The sequence below is a fragment of the Sinocyclocheilus anshuiensis genome, unplaced genomic scaffold, assembly GCF_001515605.1.
Source record: "Sinocyclocheilus anshuiensis isolate Anshui unplaced genomic scaffold, SAMN03320099.WGS_v1.1 scaffold630, whole genome shotgun sequence".
NCBI lineage: Eukaryota > Metazoa > Chordata > Actinopteri > Cypriniformes > Cyprinidae > Sinocyclocheilus > Sinocyclocheilus anshuiensis.
In genome coordinates, this window is record NW_015542353.1 from 476,664 (window position 1) to 498,379 (window position 21,716).

The 21,716-nt window shown below is 37.7% G+C and overlaps 2 protein-coding genes and 1 pseudogene across 2 annotated transcripts in view; 2 read left to right on the forward strand and 1 right to left on the reverse strand.

The window, feature by feature from the left end:
- LOC107691571 (inactive carboxypeptidase-like protein X2) overlaps positions 1 to 5,455 on the forward strand; it is a 27,261-nt gene extending 21,806 nt beyond the window's left edge. Inside the window, exons 15-22 of the mRNA XM_016490228.1 lie at positions 387 to 475; positions 694 to 817; positions 933 to 1,129; positions 1,664 to 1,843; positions 2,636 to 3,293; positions 3,857 to 3,996; positions 4,278 to 4,377; positions 4,459 to 5,455. Coding sequence (XP_016345714.1) covers positions 387 to 475; positions 694 to 817; positions 933 to 1,129; positions 1,664 to 1,843; positions 2,636 to 3,293; positions 3,857 to 3,996; positions 4,278 to 4,377; positions 4,459 to 5,033 — 2,063 coding nt within the window. The 3' untranslated portion in view covers positions 5,034 to 5,455. The remainder of the gene's footprint in view (positions 1 to 386; positions 476 to 693; positions 818 to 932; positions 1,130 to 1,663; positions 1,844 to 2,635; positions 3,294 to 3,856; positions 3,997 to 4,277; positions 4,378 to 4,458) is intronic.
- A 714-nt stretch (positions 5,456 to 6,169) lies between these two features.
- LOC107691572 (L-rhamnose-binding lectin CSL2-like) lies at positions 6,170 to 14,580 on the forward strand. The gene is made up of 12 exons (XM_016490229.1): positions 6,170 to 6,254; positions 9,722 to 9,754; positions 10,173 to 10,217; positions 10,306 to 10,435; positions 10,972 to 11,081; positions 11,167 to 11,211; positions 12,386 to 12,521; positions 13,427 to 13,542; positions 13,763 to 13,807; positions 13,970 to 14,108; positions 14,244 to 14,353; positions 14,459 to 14,580. Coding segments are annotated over exons 1-12 (942 nt in total). The 5' UTR covers positions 6,170 to 6,223; the 3' UTR covers positions 14,461 to 14,580.
- Positions 14,581 to 16,318: 1,738 nt separating this feature from the next.
- LOC107691585 (voltage-dependent L-type calcium channel subunit alpha-1F-like) overlaps positions 16,319 to 21,716 on the reverse strand; it is a 38,832-nt pseudogene continuing 33,434 nt past the window's right edge.

Consider the following 21,716-nt stretch of genomic DNA (forward strand, 5'->3'; position numbering starts at 1 on the left):
ATTAAATTATACATTTAATTATCCTAGCTGCTGTGAGAAAAGGCTATAAACAATACGCCACCTGCAGGATCCTCACATGCGATAGCCTAGTAGCCAGGACAACTTCTTTGTTTACAGACGTGACGTAATGACGCAGTGCCATGCTCGAATTTCCCGCGAAAACCTACCCGTACCACTCAAATTAGAAAACATTATTATAAGATAACCGTTGTGAATCGGGCTAAAGTAAGGCGATAGTTTTGAACACTGGCTGGTTATGTACTTCCTCAAATATTGATTTCGGATCATTTTTAACCAAAAAAAAAGTTACGGACTGCAGCTTTAAATACCTGTTTATCAATAGTTTACGTATATTACACAATATTGTGCATTTGCTCTTTACTCAGATCCTCTCAGCCAGTACCAGAGTCAGAATGAAGTGACGCATCGAGATGACTTGGACTATACCCATCACAACTACCTTGACATGGAAAAGGTGATGGGAGAGTACCAATTCCTGGAGTCTTAAAAGTTTACGAATGAGAAAAAGATACACTAGAGAATACACTAGAGTTTACATTTAAGAAAATTGTGGATGGCTACCAGGGAATTTCTCTGTTTCTAAGCCACAAAGTTTGAGGTGTCATTCGTATTTGTAGCACAGATCATTTGGGATGAGTGGATATGCAAATTTGACTTTTCTTATTGTCACAGCTCATGAAATCCATCTCTGATAAGTGTCCCAACATCACCAGATTCTACAGTTTGGGCAAGAGCTTTAAAGGTTTGGAAATTTATGCCATGGAGATTACTGACAATCCTGGGATGCATGAAACAGGTGAGGAACATTAGAGTAAATATGGAAGACACAGTATTCCAGTATGGTTACATGTACTGAAACAAGCAATGTGTGTTCATTATCTATTTCATGAACACATACCATCTTTCCTCAGGAGAGCCAGAGTTCAGGTACACAGCAGGTTATCATGGTAATGAGGCTTTGGGACGAGAGATTCTTCTGATGCTTATGCAGTACCTTTGTAGAGAGTATAAAGATGGCAACCCTCGAGTGCACCACCTTGTGGATGAGACACGAATTCATCTGGTGCCATCAGTTAATCCTGATGGCCATATGAAAGCTTTTGAAAAGGTATGTTTAAAATGTATAAAAAGATTAAAAGTCAAATATGTAATTTCTGTGTTACTAGGTGGTCAGAAATTGCTAAAATAATTTATGCTTTCAAACAGATTTCCCAAAAATTCTTACCACCACCTATCTTGGATATTTAATATTTAGCGTTTAGTAATATTACAAAAAAAGCTTAAGTTAAGCCAGAATTTGACATGCTGGACTGCTAAAATTAACAGAACAATGTTTAGAAAGTGGCACATGTACTTTCTTCATGACTTAAACCATCAGGGCTTATAGTCTTGCATAAAATTGCATAAACTGTATTTCATATAAACAAATGCAGCTTCACATTACCAGTAGAGTATGGTACGAGCAATGCCAATGTCGTTCACTAGTTAAGTAATGCCTGACTTATCAACTGAACAGGATTAACTGATCAATAATAGACAGATGAATGTGGATAAAACAGTCTACTAAATCTACAAATAGAAATTTTGATGCGACACTTTAATCTCACTAAAGTACTGTAAGCAATATCATTTTGTTTCACAGGGCTCAGAGTTGGGTAGCTGGACATTAGGGCACTGGACTGAAGATGGCCATGACATCTTCCAGAACTTTCCAGACTTAAATAACATTTTTTGGGATGCAGAGGATAAGGGCATGGTACCCAAATTGATACCAAATCACCATGTACCCATCCCTGAGGGTATACTGTCAAGCAATGGCTCGGTAAGTAAGGAAATAATGCTGTGTTATGTATGTACATTTAATAAATCAAAGCACCACTCACATACTCTGATCATGAACGTATTGAAATTGGCTAGAGATCAGATTAAAGGACACCTATTATGCCCCTTTTTACAACATGTAATATTGGTCTTGGGTGTCCCCAGAATGTGTCTGTGAAGTTTCAGCCCAAAATACCAATCTCACAAGTGCAGCGTTGATCAGTTAAAACATACTTAATGTACGCACACAAATACGGTTAAAATGCTAAGCAGTATAACGACATGACATTCACAAAGGAGTCTGGAGTGATACACGTATTTAGGTAGATTTTGAGGCGCATTACCTTGAAAAATTAAAGTAATCCACAGCGTCCTCAGCAGCTCAGATGTTGGGAGAAAATGAAGACTCTTATGTTCAGTCTTACATCCAAACACAGAGCACCGGGATTGCTTACAAAACATTGTTGACGTTACAGCTACTCGAGAGTGGAGAAAATGGAGGACAGCATACAATCACTGAGGGCGGAAACTATATAGCAATGCAGAGGTGTCAATCAACCCCTGTGGCCCGGCCCTATGCAATGTGACGTCACATTGCATAGAGAATCAAAACGGCTTGCCTAGTGAGACTGATTTGGTTTAAAGGGGATTGAAAAATGAGGAGTGGGTGGATTTTTATCATTGTAGGGTGTTTGTGTTCACACACTGCCAACACACATGTATGTCCAAAGTGGATTTTGCATAATAGGTGCCCTTTAAAGGACATAAACTAACTTTATGTTCTGCCTTGCAGGTTGCTGTGGAGACTCTTGCCCTAATCTCCTGGATGGAGAGCCATCCATTTGTGCTTGGTGCCAACCTGCAGGGTGGCGAGAGACTTGTGACATACCCCTTCGACATGCGCCGTCTCACCAAGGAATCTGAGGAGATGGAGAAAAAACTCAATTCTAGAGCAAACAGACGTAAGCGACAATATGAAGATGAAGAAGAAGAAGAACCCAACCCTTACCTTCACATTGGATACCATCAGGAGAGCTACAGTGGCCCCCATGAAAATGCATATAATCAAGAGAACTATGGGTACCATCAAGAAAGTTATGGGCATCACCATCAAAACCAAGGATATCATGAGGAGAGCCAAGGGTATCACGATGAGAACCAAGGCTACCATGATGAGAGCCAAAGGTACCATCATGAGGGTCACTCTGAAGGGTACCATGAGGGTTATCAAGAAGGATACTCAGAGGGATATAGGGAGGGATATGGAGAGGGTGAACCAGAAGAGGAGATCAGAATGATTGAGGACCAATCTTTGTTCCGCTGGTTGGCCATATCTTATGCCTCTACTCACCGCACCATGACTCAGACCTTTCAGGGAGGATGCCATGCTGATGACCCAACAGGTGGGCTGGGAATTGTCAACCGTGCCAAGTGGAAGCCCATCCCAGGAAGTGAGCATTAGGAACTTGCCTTGCACCATCATGTGATAGATCATTAATTGGATAATTTAGAAGAAGGTGTCCAATCCTGCTTCTGTGGGCCCTGCAAAGGTTAGCTTCCCCTGGTCCTGCCTGGAAGTTTTTATCTGGTGTTAAGTCTGATGTTGTAAGTCAACGTTTCGGGGTCCAAATGCTTTTTCTGATAGGAAGGTGGGAATTGCAGGAAGGTGGCCCTCCAAAAGCAGAATTGGACACCCTTGATCTAGGACACTGGGCAACTTTGGTCCTGGAGAGCCACTGTCCTGCAGAGTTTTGCTCCAACCCAAATCAAACACACCTGAACAAGCTAAACAATGTCTTCAAGACCACTAGAAAGCTACAGGTAGGTCTGTTTGATCAGGCTTGGAGCTAAACTCTGCAGGACAGTGGCCTTCCATGACCGAAGTTGCCCAACCCTGATCTAGGAGGATCTGTAAGATCAAATTGAATCTACATTGACACCCTAGAGACTCTCTTTTTGATAACTGTAGAGATTTTCTTTTTGATACCTGTTCCTGTCCCTACCTCTCTTCTAGGTATGAATGACTTCAGCTACCTTCACACTAACTGTTTTGAGCTGTCCATTTTCCTGGGCTGTGATAAGTTTCCTCATCAGAGTGAACTTTTAAGAGAGTGGGAGCAAAACAGAGAGGCCCTGCTGACCTTCATGGCTCAGGTGAGCTACTCATATCCCCATCATGGGCACAGGACAGTTGCAAGGGCTTAGAAACAGAAAATCCCTTGTAGGTAAGACTTTGAGAACCCAGCGCCAGAGTTGTAGTACTTGAGTCTGGTCAAAACCAAATCAAATCCGTATCAAGTCCAAGATCCTATTTTTGAGGCAAGTTCCTTGCTGAGTCCAAATGCTCCAAAAAATACGGTCCTGGAATCAGGCATGAGAGTCTGACTACAACACTGCGCTGCGCTATATTACATTAACCATGGTCCTTTTCCCAGGTGCATCGGGGCATTAAGGGAGTTGTGAGGGATAAGGAGGGCAACCCTATTTCCAATGCCACTGTGTCTGTGGAGGGAGTCAACCATGACGTTAGGACAGGTGAGATATTTTCTGTAGTTCTGAAAATTGCCGTTTTTTGGGTACTGAACAGTTTCAATAAAAAAAGTCTTCTACTCCTAGGTGAATCTGGAGATTACTGGCGACTTTTAAACCCTGGTGAGTACCGTGTAACAGCCAGAGCAGAAGGCTACTCCCCCTTCACCCGTCTGTGTGTGGTAGGGTTCGACCCAGGCGCTACCTTGTGCAACTTTGACCTCAACAAATCTAACTGGGACCGCATTAAACAGATCATGGCTCTCCACGGCAATAGGCCCATCCGATTGCTGAGCAGTGGCAACAGGGGTAGTGGACAGCGCTATACATACAGCAGTAACCAAATCCCAAATTCTAAATTCAGTAACCAAATTCCTAACGGTAATGGTGGGGACATGAATAGGGCTCGGCTTCGTCGACTACGGCTAATGAGAATCCGCCGCCTAAGGCAACAGAGGCTTCTGGCCAACAAAACAACAATGCTACCTACCACAACCACGACGACCACAACCACAGTTCCACCTACCACAGAGAGTACAACTCCCTGGTATGACTCTTGGCCTCTTGGGGAAACCTTTGAAGAGAACACAACCCCACCAGAAGAGACTGAGTTGACAGATGCACTGGACTACAACTACAATTACAAGATAGATGATTATTAAGAGGAAACTACAGATCAAAGATCTGAGCAAAGAGGTGTCACATCTAGAACCAAAGAATTCTGGCAACACCGTAAAAAAAATGCTTTGCACAGTTTTGAAGTAATTACACATAAGATTTTTATTCCAGAATATAAATGATCAAATTGATTATTAACACTTAATTTTCTGGTTGCAAAGCTGGTTGGAAGCAGCACTCAATGGTTTGCAAAGACTGTAAGTAGTAAGAATAATTATGCTGTGTATTCATGGCTAAACATCTGTACTATACTACCAAAATGTAACATAAGAACTTCTCATATTACCATCATGCCCACTGAGGGGTTTGTTGAAGGCAAGTGTACAGGGAAGATTTTCCCTCAAAGTTCCACCATATTTAATGGTCTGTGCTAAAAGACGTTTCTTTTCAGTAAATAAAGTCTTTTCATATTCACACTGTTGTCGTTTTATTTGCATTACAGTGTCAAGTGCACATCAAGTCACTACCTTCATACTCTGTGTCATACTTGACAGTACACATAAGGGGTGACTGTATTCATAGTGTAGTCCAGCCTTACCTAGCATATTGATTCTTGTACTAAACATTTACATGGTAGTAAATGTTGATTGAAGTCCACATCGGGGAGTCCTCCCAGATTAAGGGATCTTTCTAATTATAACATTGTCATTTTTGAAACTTAAAATAACTTAGTTTAAAAGGCAAACAAGTAGTCAATCAAAATACTTGAAATGGAAACACTTTACAATAAGATTTCATTTGTTGACATTAGAGCATGATGCTCATGATATCTATATACAACAAAATGCAAAAAAAAAAAAAAAAAAAAGCCTACGTAGATTAACATTGGATACATGCTGTACAAGCAGGGTTGAACTTGGGAGATAAAATGCCATTCACAGATGGCACAACGACATGGACCGTTTCAAAATGATGATTTCTCTGGACCTGTTTTGGGATGATGCAAGTAGCCTAAAGAAGTCAACAAAATATATAAAATTGTTCTAGTGGTTTTTGGATGTTTTAATGCAAAAGTCTTACATATTGTGATCTTGATCCAATTGAATTACAAACTGCAATTACTTGGTCTGACCCAGCGGACATTAATTGGCCATGACCTCGGAACAAAATGTAGCCTATAAATAGATCCACTCAACCGATAACTTTAGTAGGCATTTCCCCTTTTATCAGCAACATGTTCGATCTTGGTGTCTTCCTACTTACCTGTAAGTTCATTCGATTTAATCTTAGAATTGGTAAAGAAAAGGTACATGAGAGTTTATTTCACTATTGTATCTTTTAGTGTTGGTTGATCTGGTGAACGGCACATATAGAGCAGACGCAGATTTATCCTTGATCTTACATTCTTTTGCCTCACGTACTAAGTACTTCAGTAGGCTACATACTAAATGAGCAATAATTAGAAATGTTAATAGCGTAAATACTGATATAAAAACGCCTGATTCAGATCATCACCTCATTAGAGTACATGTTTACTCGTTAAACACCTTAAGTTACTGTTAAAAGTCACATATTTTACACCTTTCTGGAGTTTTATTTTAAGTTTTGATGTCCTTAAGAATATATATTTGCGGTGTAAGTACCAAAAACCATCTCAATATATTTTTACAGCTCCTCTCTCAAAAATAAGAGAGAATAAGGGATACACACACAGGCCTATATATATATATATGCATACATGCATGCATGCATGCACACACACGCACACACAGGTATATCTTGTAGATTTGTAATGTTTTTTTTTAAATGGAGTCTCTTATGCTCATCAATGTTGCATTTATTTGAACAAAAATACAGAAAAAAATAGTAATATTGTTAAATATTATTGCAATTTCTAATATTGGTTTCCTATCTTATTATACTTTAAAATATAATTTATTTCTGTGACGTAGCACTGAATTTTCAGCATTATTACTCCAGTCCTCAGTGTCACATGATCCTTTAATAAATCATTCTTATTCTGATTTATTATCAGTGTTGAATCTGTTGTGCTGCTTAATATATTTTTGGAACCTGTGTTCCATAAATAAAATAAAAAGTTAAAAAGAACAGAATTTGTTCAAAATAGAAATCTTTTCTAACAATATCACTTTTTAGCCATTTAACACATCCTTGCTGAATAAAAGTATTCTAAAAGTTTCTTTAAAAAAAATAAAAATAAGAAAAAAATAAATTTACTGACCCCAAGTCTTGCAGACGTACGTGTGCTATCTGGGTAACTTCCATGTTACACACAACTTAAGAGTTTTTATGCAGATAGTGTTGTTAACCGTTTTACGCATTTTAGAAGATTGCATGAGAAAGGTAACCAGTGCAGTCAGTAACTTAGCTTAGGTAAAATCCGAATAGAAGACTTGCTTCCCATCAATCAAAGCAAAAGAGCTGCGGAAGCTTGCTCCCCTTTAATATTTTTTTGCAATCTGTGTTCCATAAACAAAATAAAAAGTTAAAAAGAACAGAATTTATTCAAAATGGAAATATTTTCTAACAATATCACTTTTTATCCATTTAACATCCTTGCTGAATAAAAGTATTCTAAAAGTTTCTTTAAAAAAATCAAAGCGTAGACCTCTGATTCCAGATGATTAAGAGCCTCTTTATGAACGCCGACATCCACAATAAGCTGTTGCACCGTCACTGTCAGACTCTTGATTTGTTTTGAGGTTGCTTCGGTGGTAGTTTCGATCGCTGAAATCTTTTGAAAAGTCTTGTCGTGCTTTAAAGCCAGCTCGCGTATTGCAGCCAAGACATCCTCATTACTGTTTCCACTAACGTTAGATTCTGCGCGTTTCGATTTTTTGGCTGCTGGCTTCTGAGGAGTATCCGAAAGGGCAGCGACAATAACTTCATTATCAAAGTTTGGACATGTGTCAAATCATTATGATTCCGTATCTCGCTGAAACTTCAGTCCTGTGCTACTAGAGGCCGATGCTGAATCCTCAAACTGATCAAAGATTCCGCGCGTTTCGATTTTTTTGGCTGCTGGCTTCTGAGGAGTATCCGAAGGGGCAGCGACAATAACTTCATTATCAAAGTTTGGACATGTGTCAAATCATTATGATTCCGTATCTCGCTGAAACTTCAGTCCTGTGCTACTAGAGGCCGATGCTGAATCCTCAAACTGATCAACCATATCAAATGTGTTGGAAGCCATGTTGTCAAGCCAAGCTTGTTTAACTTTATTCTTTCCTCTTTTTCCCATGCATAAAGATGTCAAAAGGGAATTATATGACTTTTTCACTTATGTCCACGTTATCACCAGTCTAAGCAGTTGGTTATATCACCACTTCACCTTTATTTCCCTGTAGAGCAAACACACAGCCGCCATCTTGGCCCCCGTACTAGTCGCTCGAGTGGTGACTGAAGGCGGTGACTGTGTAGTTCTGACGTCAACTTTTTACGGAAGTCACAACGGTTCGTGAAAAATCACAGCTACTTTATGCAGGCTGTGTGCATTTTACTGTGGACTGACTGTTTTGAAACTTATATGGTAGTTAAATAGCCCCTAGACCTCAGTTATCCTGAAAAAAGCCAGGAAATTTCAGTTTTGACAATATGGGACCTTTAATATTTCGTTATTATCCACCTTTTCCCTGATCTCGCCCGACTCCTGCTGAAATGCTTTACATTTCTGGTCTGGTGTTTTTGTCAAATTCCTAATCTATTTCCCGAGCCGATTATATAATGTTAAACCTATAAATTTAAAAAGCTTATGGGGCCGTATTTTCATCACTTTGCAGTGTCGCAATGGCCGACTTTTTTCAGTAACTCTGTCGCAGTTTATGAAGCAGCCAGAGGTAGCTGCATTGAAAACATACAGCTCCAGATAGTGGCGACGTTCGGAAGATTTTGTCCACAAAATAAGAGCATGCATCATTTAGCACATTGTTTTATCATTTCACATGCAGTATTTTAACTTGGGCGCTGCAAGCCATGCTAGTTTTCTCGTCTTATGCAAGGCATAAAAATTACCTATACAGGATACTTTACAGGAAATTAAGTTTATATAAAGTTTTTATTTAAAAGTTTAATTAATTAATTCCATCATTGATTTCTATGGAGACCGGAACACGATGGCATCTTAACGGAAGTTAGAATCATCGTGGCGCTCATCTGTCAGGGATAGATAGGCTACGTGGAGTTACGTTTCAAATAATTTTTAATGGTACAACGCTTCGGATAGTAGGCTACTGGGTATGTTCTTTGTATTAATTAGTGCCCGTTTACTCGACATTAGGCTAAGTTTTAACCCTAGAATACTTGAACCAAAAAAACCTACCCGAATGAAACACGCACTGCTATTCATATCATTATGGGGACATTCCATAGGCACAGTAATGTTTCTACTGTACAAACTGTATTTTCAATCACTTTACCCTAACCCTACACATAAACCTACCCCTCACACAAAACTTTCTGCATGTTTAGATTTTCTGAACACTTAATTCTGTATGAGTTTAATGTCAGTCAGAACCTACCAATGTTTTCCACATAAATACACCATAGTTTATGTAGCCTACCTAATAACAGAAAATCGGACAAGATAAAAAAAAAAAAGTAAACATTTTGGAACTTCTGAAAAATGTAAGTTCTCCTTCCTGTAAAATGTTTAAGGGGCATAATAATAAATGTGACATTCTGTCATTTAGTGATTTCTTTTGCTCTTTTACAGTGCTTCTAAACTCCAGGTTACTGATATCTGCAGGTACTTCATCAGCCTATTAACCACTTCACAAATGAGCAGTTACACCACAGTTAATGTAATTGTTTAGTCCAGTTTAATATTGTTGCTTCATATTTTGTATAGCCTACCTGTTTTTTTTTTGCAGCAGAGACGTAATAGATTCTCTGTTTTTAATTATAAATAAATCAAATCTGTCTTTAAGACTTAAAAACTACATATAAAAGCGTAAACAAAGGGTTGGAGCTTAGCATCCTCAGCATCTTTTAGATCCTCCCACTTTAATAATGTTATGTGATGTCATAAAGCTAAAATTGCCATGAGGTAACTCGATACATACAAACACACCTTCGGTTCTGCTTGAAGTTTGATGACTTTTGCTCACGCTCGCCTTGTAACTAAAGACAAATTAAACCTTGAAGCTGGAATCTTATCTTTTCAGAGACTGTAATTACATGTGATGGGTTTGTCCAGCATCTCAGTTGTGGTAAGCTGTTGTGTTGTCACATGATTATTTATTTATTGTATTGCATGCAAAGTAGTCCATGATGAAATGATGCTTTTCTTTTATTCAGACTCTGGGGTGATCCATGTGCAGTCAGCAACCTGTGGCCGCACAAGCAGCCAAATCTGCAGCGTTGGACGACCCCAAAGTGAAACGGCTAATGTTCAGTGTTCAATAGATGTCCCTGTGGTCTCTAAACGGTAGCAGTCTTTTTCACTACGGGCATTTTTTTTTAAACTGACACCATCGCTGCATCCCAATAAGTCTACTTCCACTATAAAGCAGGCGAAAAACAGTACATGGAAAATAGTGTCTGAATTTATAGTATTTAAAAAAAAACTTAGGTGAAAAGTATCCGGATGACCTATTATTTCTGCATCTGTGCATCTGATAGACACTTTAATGGTAATGAATGGTAGTGACGCAACTGTTGCCATTAATTCTACATGGAATGTACTGTAACAGTCATGAAGCAAGTTTCAAAGCAAATATTGTACTGACTAGACAGAATGCAGTTTCAGGTGCAGCTCATTTCTTTACTTTGGGAATCTTTCCTACTGTAGTTGTTGGAAACCATAATAAACCACAGTAGTGTCGAGATTCCTGTAGCATCTTAATAGTGACGCACAAGGTACTTAACTAAGCTTTTCAAAAAACGAAGTGTGGTCGCGTTGATGGCTATGTTGACTAATGTTTCCAAACATCCAGTTAGCAATGTGTCTTTATCGTTAAACAGGTGTAATGGACAGAGAGAGTGTGAGTTAAACACTCAAGGACTTGCACCACAAGATCCATGCTATGGCACCTACAAGTACTACACTACCAACTACATTTGCATCCCAGCAGGTGAGGGATTTTTATGTATTTTTTTCATTTCCTGTTCATTAAAATTCCTTTTCTGTGCACGCTTGTAACTGTCGCCTTCTTCCAGAAACAAGTGTGACTTGTCATGGTGGATACAGTTACTTGAAATGTGGTAAGCAATTTTACTCCAACTTTGTTTAAATTCATAGCTTTCAGGCATGTGACTTGGCTTGAAGACCTGGAGGGCGAAACATCCATAGAACTGCAGCACAAGCCTGTCAATTGTCCATCTCTTTCCAAGCTGCAAATATTTAGATCACCTCTCAAAAGAATAAAACAAAGATATGTGAACATAATGCAAGTTTTGGCCATTTGCAATCCATATTAAATGCACCCGCCTCTATATTTCAGTCACTAAACAGTGCGACAAAACGTTGTGAAAAACACTTAAAGTGCCTTAATGTATTTAAAATTCAGTACACACCTTATTGATTATGCTTACTTTATATAGGCAAGCAGATGAGCCTGGAATATGAACGTAATGCGCTAAATGGTTCCGTGTTTTCTTTTATAATGGTTTTCTAATGGAAACCGTTTAATGTGTAACTTTGCGCATTATGTTTATATTCTGGGTTCATCTGCTTGCCTGTAAAAATTCAAGTCAAGTCACCATTATTTATATAGCGCTTTTTACAAAGAAGATTGTCAAAGAAGCTTTACAGAATTAAACAGGGAAATAGTGTGCCGTTCTCCTCTGGCCAGACGAAACCAGCAGTTTAATTCTAGGCTGCAACGAAGTCAGATTGTGCAGAGGACTCAATGTTTATATTCTGGGTTCATCTGCTTGCCTGTAAAAATTCAAGTCAAGTCACCATTATTTATATAGCGCTTTTTACAAAGAAGATTGTGTCAAAGAAGCTTTACAGAATTAAACAGGGAAATAGTATGCCGTTCTCCTTTGGCCAGACGAAACCAGCAGTTTAATTCTAGGCTTCAACGAAGTCAGATTGTGCAGAGGACTCATCTGGTTCCCGTGGTCTTGTCCTGATGGCCGTCTAGGTGACAAGGTCTTTGGAAGAGATCTGTCTCTGGGGCTCATCACAAAGTATGCATCATCAGTAAGGTGTGTACTGAATTTCGCCTTTTAATATCAGCGTTTTACTACATTACTACTTAATGCAAGCCGTGTAAAATTAACTGGCGGTCAGTGGAGCAAAGCCTGGTTTTGCCCTCCAGGTGGGCATTCCTATAAGTGTGTAACATCACGTGAAAACTACAGTATCAATAGATCACAAAGATAAGCAATAATTAAATGCTATATATATTTTTTTTTAATCTCCATGTAGAAAATGGTAAGATTCAGATAAATGCTGCAAACTATGGACGTACAGACAAAATCACCTGCTCTGAAGGACGTCCATCTGAACAGCTCCAAAACACCAACTGCTATTCACCCAATGCACTGGCTCCTGTGTCCAAAAGGTAGACGGATGCGGTATGTAACTTCTACTGTACCTCACTGTCTTTAGTAATGATTAATGTAAACCTCTCTTTTTTTTTTTTTGACTGCGCTAAATGGTTCCGTGTTTTCTTTTATAATGGTTTTCTAATGGAAACCGTTTAATGTGTAACTTTGCGCATTATGTTTATATTCTGGGTTCATCTGCTTGCCTGTAAAAATTCAAGTCAAGTCACCATTATTTATATAGCGCTTTTTACAAAGAAGATTGTCAAAGAAGCTTTACAGAATTAAACAGGGAAATAGTGTGCCGTTCTCCTCTGGCCAGACGAAACCAGCAGTTTAATTCTAGGCTGCAACGAAGTCAGATTGTGCAGAGGACTCATCTGGTTCCCGTGGTCTTGTCCTGATGGCCGTCTAGGTGACAAGGTCTTTGGAAGAGATCTGTCTCTGGGGCTCATCACAAAGTATGCATCATCAGTAAGGTGTGTACTGAATTTCGCCTTTTAATATCAGCGTTTTACTACATTACTACTTAATGCAAGCCGTGTAAAATTAACTGGCGGTCAGTGGAGCAAAGCCTGGTTTTGCCCTCCAGGTGGGCATTAAGTGTGTGACATCACGTGAAAACTACAGTATCAGTAGATCACAAAGATAAGCAATAATTAAATGCTATATATATTTTTTTTAATCTCCATGTAGAAAATGGTAAGATTCAGATAAATGCTGCAAACTATGGACGTACAGACAAAATCACCTGCTCTGAAGGACGTCCATCTGAACAGCTCCAAAACACCAACTGCTATTCACCCAATGCACTGGCTCCTGTGTCCAAAAGGTAGACGGATGCGGTATGTAACTTCTACTGTACCTCACTGTCTTTAGTAATGATTAATGTAAACCTCTTTTTTTTTTTTGACATGTAAAGCTGCAATGGACTGGAAAGTTGTGAGGTGTTTGCGACACATACAGTCTTTACTGATCCCTGCGTTGGCACATACAAGTACCTCGCAATCTCCTATTTTTGTGTCCAACCTGCAGTCCGTGAGTATCCGTTAACCTCTTTACTCCCTCTTCATTTCTGTTCAACTAGTGTTTAGGGGATTTAAAATGCCAGCCTTATTTAGTACAGCACATCTGAGTTCAGAATTACTTGTCTCCTGTTTACCAGTCAAGACCCAGACTTGCTTTTCAAAGGCGTTATCGATATTTGAAATATTAGTGTTCACTTTACTAAACTGCTCTTGCATCCTGTTTTCTGTAGGTTCAAGTGTGATCTGTGAACATGCGAATAATACCCTGATATGTGGTGTGTATTATGCTTATTTTTCTTTGAGAAAGTAGTATTAGTGTGTTTATAGCAAAATTTTAAGAGCCGACTGCCACAAATCATACTGTATCACTACTTGTGATTTCATCTGAGAAATTTTGCATTTTATTATTAAGCTGAGGTGTTTTGTTTTTTTTAAAGATCATGGGACTGTCATACGCATTCACAGCGCTAACTACGGTCGAACTGACAGCAGCACGTGCTCTACTGGCCGACCTGCTTCTCAGCTTGCTAAAACTGACTGCTACGCCTCAAACTCCCAGGCAATAGCTACTAATGTGTGAGTGTGCAAGCAAAATTTGTACGCTCTCCACAAGTATTCAACATTCAAGCTGATTTGCTGGATTTGCAGTTCCTAAATGCCCAAAATTGGCATTTGGGGTTTTATTTATTTATTTGGTGGTTGTTGCTGTAGGTGCGAAAGAAAAAATAGATGCTCTCTTGTCGTCTCCAATGGCATCTTCTCTGATCCGTGTCCTAACACATTCAAGTATCTGTATGTCTTATACAGCTGCATATCTAACTGTAAGTGTTACTGTGTACAGTGAAATTGCTCACTTATAGTTTTGTCTTTTACGGTTATTCGAGATACTACTGCATCAGGCTTCATTAACACTTTTTATCTTGCAGGATGCGGTTGATGATATTGTGGATTTGACCTCTTTTCAGATCAGAGATTTGATTAAATGAATTTTTTTTCTGAAACTGAAACTAAAGACCCAATCTTCCTCGCAATAAATGCTTTGAAGACATCTGTGCATGTAGCAGTGCTTTCTAGTCTATAGTATAACTGATGGTGCATGGATGGTTTGACAAAGTAAAACAAATGCCATTAAATATAACCCAATACTAAATATGAGCACACCGGGTACAGTCAGACTATCTGGCAATTATAGAGTGCATTAGAACTGGTAAATGGAGAGCACAAACCTGGCTACTGCCCTTTTATTTTCATATATTTGACTGTCTTTTCAAACAGAATGTACAGTAAGTTGAACAAAATTTGCTGTAAGTGAGCAAAAAATCCTTAACTTAAAGTTAGCATGAAACCGAAACTGATGGTTTTCTTCCCTGTTGTGACAACCCAGCTTCTCAAACAAAAAGAAAATGCAAGGGACTTTGTCCATCGGATATCGAGTTGACCGTTGTATCGTTGTCGTTTGCTAATTGCTGTGATCGTTTGATGGAAGTGAAAAGCTGCCGCAGGGGAAGGATTGCTGAAAGTCATCTATTGGGAAAACGTATTGCCCAGGGAGGGATGTAAAACTTTTTTTTTTTTTTTTTCCATTTTGAAGATTACAGTGACTCATTGGAGAAAAGATCTGCATGGATAAGTTCGATTTCAAGTTTATTAGTATAGCGCTTATGACAATTCATACCGTTTCAAAGCAGCTGCACAGAAAATGCATGTTTCAGTGTTACAATCAGGAAGTATTCTGTTCAGCCAGAGATGAGTATATGAAAGAAATGTCAAAATGGTAGTATTTAAGATATATGTATGTGTATATACTTTATGGTCAGTAAACATCATGTATTCAATTAATAAGAAATAATAAGCATGTTAGGCAATGATTACAACAACCAAAGCTGTCTTGGTCTGAAATCTTAGCAAGTGATCTGCAATTTCCCATTTTGCAAAGTCAACATAAATCATTTATATGAAATGCCAAACTTTCTATTTAAAAAAATCCATTTTGATTTTGTGACTTTAAACTTGAGAGTCATATAAATGGTAATCCCCGGTAGGTTTGTGTGATCCAGTCATTAGAAAGTTATTGGCTCTTTATTATGGCTAATTAATCTTATGAAAAATGAAGACTTCCACAAGCACAAATACTTTCAACATAAATGTGCATATTTTCCCAAATCTCAATTCCTTTAGAAAATGTAGATGCTGCCTTTATGATCTCACACAAAGTCTTTGAATCTTTTCAGATGCTGCTTCAGGACTCTATTAATCATAGAGTAGGCTAATCCTGTGGTTTGCTTAAAGGGTTAGTTCACCCAAAAATGAAAATTCTGTCATTTAATTACTCACCCTCATGTTGTTGCAAACCCGCAAGACCTCCGTTCATCTTCGGAACACAAATTAAGATATTTTTGATGAAATCCGAGAGCTTTCTGACCCTGCATAGACAGTAACATAACTACCACGTTCAAGACCTAGAAAGGTAGAAAGGACATCATTAAAAAAGTCCACGTGACATCAGTGGTTTATTTTATTAAAATAATATTTGTGCAAGGAACACAAAAATAATGGCTTTATTCAACAATTTTCTTAATAAAATATATTTTTGTTTTCTTTGCACACAAAAAGTATTCTCATAGCTTCATAAAATTACGATTTAACATGTCGCAATGTTTAATATTTTAACTGTATTTAAGTCCTTACATTTCTTTGCCTTGAACGTGTCAGTTGCGTTACTGTCCATTTAATCAAAAATATCTTAATTTGTGTTCTGAAGATGAACAAAGGTCTTGAGGGTGAGTAATTTAATGAGAGAATTTTCATTTTTGGGTGAACTATCCATTTAAGCTCTAACTAAACTTCTATGCAAAGCAATAGGTGTAAGATCATTGCGTTAACCACAATTTCCTTATATCTACTGAAGGAATTGAATATAATTATTATTAACTCTGCCCAGCTGAACTGAATATGAAAAGTTGAATGTATTTGAGTTTGTGATGCAGAGAACATCACAATCACACTGACAATCTATGTTCTGCCCTCCCCAACAAACTGAAGCCGTTTAGTATGATATAACACAGTTCATCTCATCAGCCAGATCCTCCTCAAAGCGTCCGATCGGTTGTCCTGCCCTTCCATGACTTAAAAGGTTAGTTGCAGCGCTCTCCATTTCATCAATAGTCAAGTGACAGGCATCTGCGATTTCCCGCTTTGCAAAGTCAACAAATTTGGGGTCTTTGGCATATAGACCCAAGCCTTCAGAGATCAGGATCTAAAATAAATACATACATACACACATAAGAACAATTGATTGAACTCTAAATCTAAAAAGAAATTTTTTGCATATGTGTTTTGAGTGTCATATTTGATACATCAGATTTTCATGGCTCATATAACAATGTTGTATAGTAAGAATATGAACCTCATACTTGAGGGATATGACACCTTTTTTTACTCCGAGCCCAAACGGAGTGAAAATATGCAATTTGGTGCAGAATTTCATAAGAAATTCTGATAGCTTGTAAATCAATGAGATCTTTAGAACAGTACAGTAACACATAAAATCTACTTACATTAAATGCATATGAATATCAGGTGTCGCTCTATATTTCCCAATAATATGCATTAGAGGTGCTTAGGCTTATTATTAAAGCTCTAGTTTTTAATTGTGGAGGCAAAACATATAATGCAATGCAATACAACAATGACTGAGAGATGAACAAATAAACATCCCTCAAAAGCCTGAAAGATCATATTTGTATAAAATATGTATATATAATCAAGTAGACCTAAGTTACTTCAGTCCAGTAAGTGTTCATCTTGAAATATTACAATATAAAGTTATTCTTATATTTACTTTATTAAAATCAGTAGATTTCGCAGCAAAGACACATGAACCACAACCTAAAGGGGGGAGTTTTTACAATTATACTAAAAGGCCTTTTACTTAATAAAAAGTTATAAACTATCAATCAGACGACAGCAAAATGAAGTAGATTGTGTACTACAGGTCAAAGATCATGTTTATAATTTAGAGGCCCTAGGAATTAGTGTCAAATATGATACAATAGGCTTTATAGGGGTTAAGTTTAATTTTTTGTTAATTGCAGCCAAAAGAGCTACAGTAAAAGTCTATGCTTCACTACTGCAAAACAAAATAAAGTCCGGCTTAAATCGTTTTTATAGCCACTGTAACTGCACTGAATGCACTGAAATGAAAACTATCCGTATTACTTATTTTCAGGCAAAATGGTCATTTGATGCACCATTCAGAAAGCGCATTTACCGACTCCACGAGGCTGTCAGCGCTTCCCTTCTCCATGTATCGGGGGTTTTGGGAGGGCACTCTGAGAGTGGTGTACGCCCGAGGCTGCTGGGCCACGCCTGCCATTCCACTGCCGATCCACCCGGGACGGGCCGACGCCGGCAGGCTGGCGCTGCCATTGGTGTCGCCCCACATTGCCTGAGTGCCCCCCACCTCGTTCACCAGAATATAAGGGGCGTAGAGGAGATGGCCCCGTCTGGCCTGGTTGTTCGCCCAAGAGGCCGAAGAAACCACAGATGAAATGCTGCTCCGCCGAGAGTCGTAGCTGTTGTTTGTCTGTTGGAGCAGGTACATAAATCATTTGACTTTTTGTGTGGAAACTGAAATGTCAATTTAAATTCATTTAATGATTCTTTTTTTTTTTGCACAATTTTGATTTTGTGTTTATAGTAACCCTAGTAAAAAAAAAAATCTAGTTTTTAATTGTGGAGGCAAAACATATAATGCAATGCAATACAACAATGACTGAGAGATGAACAAATAAACATCCCTCAAAAGCCTGAAAGATCATATTTGTATAAAATATGTATATATAATCAAGTAGACCTAAGTTGCTTCAGTCCAGTAAGTGTTCATCTTGAAATATTACTAACAATATAAAGTTATTCTTATATTTACTTTATTAAAATCAGTAGATTTCGCAGCAAAGACACATGAACCACAACCTAAAGGGGGGAGTTTTTACAATTATACTAAAAGGCCTTTTACTTAATAAAAAGTTATAAACTATCAATCAGACGACAGCAAAATGAAGTAGATTGTGTACTACAGGTCAAAGATCATGTTTATAATTTAGAGGCCCTAGGAATTAGTGTCAAATATGATACAATAGGCTTTATAGGGGTTAAGTTTAATTTTTTGTTAATTGCAGCCAAAAGAGCTACAGTAAAAGTCTATGCTTCACTACTGCAAAACAAAATAAAGTCCGGCTTAAATCGTTTTTATAGCCACTGTAACTGCACTGAATGCACTGAAATGAAAACTATCCGTATTACTTATTTTCAGGCAAAATGGTCATTTGATGCAGAAGATTCAGAAAGTGCATTTACCGACTCCACGAGGCTGTCAGCGCTTCCCTTCTCCATGTATCGGGGGTTTTGGGAGGGCACTCTGAGAGTGGTGTACGCCCGAGGCTGCTGGGCCACGCCTGCCATTCCACTGCCGATCCACCCGGGACGGGCCGACGCCGGCAGGCTGGCGCTGCCATTGGTGTCGCCCCACATTGCCTGAGTGCCCCTCACCTCGTTCACCAGAATATAAGGGGCGTAGAGGAGATGGCCCCGTCTGGCCTGGTTGTTCGCCCAAGAGGCCGAAGAAACCACAGATGAAATGCTGCTCCGCCGAGAGTCGTAGCTGTTGTTTGTCTGTTGGAGCAGGTACATAAATCATTTGACTTTTTGTGTGGAAACTGAAATGTCAATTTAAATTAATTTAATGATTCTTTTTTTTTTTGCACAATTTTGATTTTGTGTTTATAGTAACCCTAGTAAAAAAAAAAACTATGCTATAATTTATTTAAAGCTGCAGTCTGTAACTTTTGGTGCTCTAGCGGTTAATAAACAGAACTGCATGCGTCTCGCGGAAGAACATTGTAGCCGGAGCTACTTCTCTCTGTTTATGTCTATGACGAATCACGCAGGTACTGGGCTACTCCGCAGCGGTACCTACCCGAACCAGTCTAAATAGTCCAAATATAAACACTTATTATAGGTGTACCGTAGTGATTCAGGACAAGCCAAAAACATGCTTTGGAAAATGGATTCATGGTGTACTCGCTTATTATATACATTTAGTTAATTTTGAACACAAAAAAGTTACGGACTGCAGCTTTAAAATACATTTATTTCATACTAAGTATACTTCAAATCCATTGACATATTTATTGACATATGTGACCCTGGACCATAAAACCAGTCTTAAGTGTCAGTTTTTTAAAATTGACATTTATACATCATCCGAATTGTTAGGATAGGACAATATTTGGCCGAGATACAACTATTAGAAAATCTGGAATCTGAGGGTGCAAAAAAAATCTACATATTGAGAAAATCGCCTTTAAAGTTGTCCAAATGAAGTCCTTAGCAATGCATATTACTAATCAAAAATTAAGTTTTGATATATTTACGGTAGGAAATTTACAAAATATCTTCATGGAACGTGATCTTTACTTAATGTCCTTATGATTTTTGGCATAAAAGAAAAATCAATAATTTTGACCCAAACAATGTATTTTTGGCTATTGCTACAAATATACCCCAGCGACTTAAGACTGGTTTTGTGGTCCAGGGTCACATATCACTCAAGACTTACTGATATAAAATCATAATTGAACTTTATTTGGAGTATTTCTTTATTGCACAATGCACATTTCTTAATATGAAGCCTAAAATGTCAGTATTGATGAGGATTGTATGATCTTTGAATAATATTGATCTTTAAATGTGAGATATTTAGAGTGTACCTGAAGTATACTTGCAATAATTCCACTTTAGCACAATTAAATATATTTTAGTACATCTTTAGTTGGACTTCAGAACTACTTCTGCACAATTAAAGTGCATAAAGTACAAAATTAGTTGTTCCAGTTTAGCAGACTTTAAGTGTACCAGTTTAGTATACTAACAGTACAATTGCAGGGTATTTTTTATTAAGCACATAAATATGTAAAGGTATTTGTAGTATACTTAGCACAAAATAAATGTATTTTAAATACATTTTAGTATATATATATATATATATATATATATACAGGTGCATCTCAAAGGGAAATTGCTGCTGTATTTTCAAAACAATACACTGCATCTTTTCAACCCTGTAAAGCCTAAAATATGAAATAATAGTCCGTTTAACTGAACTGATTGAAGTGTTTTTTTTTATTATTGTTGCATGCTCTTTAAAAAAAAATAAAAATCTGCATTATATTTGATACATTAGGCCTTTATAGTAATTTATTGACAAAAAAGTTTTTTTTGGTTACATTTACATTCCATGAAAACTGCTCTGCGTTTATTGTTTCTTCAGTGACAAGATAAGTATATTGTAAATATAAATGTAAAAATGTATATTAAATGTAATGTATAGATTATATTAATATGAATAATAATTAGAAATTATAATTAATTTGTAGCACGGAGATTATAATAGCAAAAATCAGTAATCAAGAAGTTAGAGCAGGCTGCATTTATAAATAAACAATATAGATATTAATTTTAGCTACACTCAAATATCAGTTTGTATATATTTCAATACATTTAATTTAAAATAAATGATTAAATGATATATACACAGTGCCTTGCGAAAGAATGCATAGCCCCTAATTTTTTTTTTTTAATTGCTTGAAATAAAAAAATGTCCACATCAATCTACACTCCATACACCATAATGACAAAGCAAACATGTGGCCAAACTCAATCCACTCCTCAGTAAAGACGCATGAAAACACACTTGGAATTTGCACCAAAACACCTAAAGGACCAAGAAACAAGATTCTCTGGTCTGATGAACCTCAATTCCAAGCATCATGTTTGAAGGAAACCAGCTCTGTGTCCCCATCCAACCTGACCGAGCTTGAGAAGGGAAGAGATGAGGAGAAGAATGGCAGATAATTGCCAAATGCAGATGTGCAAAGCTGGTTGCATCATACCAAAAAGACTTGAGGCTGCAAAAGTGCTTCAGCTAAGTACCGCATTAAGGGTATGAATACTTGTGCAATGTACTTATTTCAGCTTTTTAATTTGAATAAATTTGCAAAGTCATCACAAATCAGTGTTTTGCTTTGTCATTATGGTGTATGGAGTGTAGATTGATGTGGGAAAAAAGTCATTTAAAGCAGTTTAGCATAAGGCAACTTAACAAAATGGGAAAAAAATAAGGGG

Excerpts from the sequence above, each read along its gene's own strand:
- LOC107691572 (XM_016490229.1), top strand. The coding sequence starts at position 6,224 with ATGTTCGATCTTGGTGTCTTCCTACTTACCT. Across the intron at positions 10,218-10,305 it reads TGTCCAGCATCTCAGTTGTG|ACTCTGGGGTGATCCATGTG; the intron begins GTAAGCTGTTGT and ends TCTTTTATTCAG. Across the intron at positions 11,082-11,166 it reads CTACATTTGCATCCCAGCAG|AAACAAGTGTGACTTGTCAT; the intron begins GTGAGGGATTTT and ends GCCTTCTTCCAG.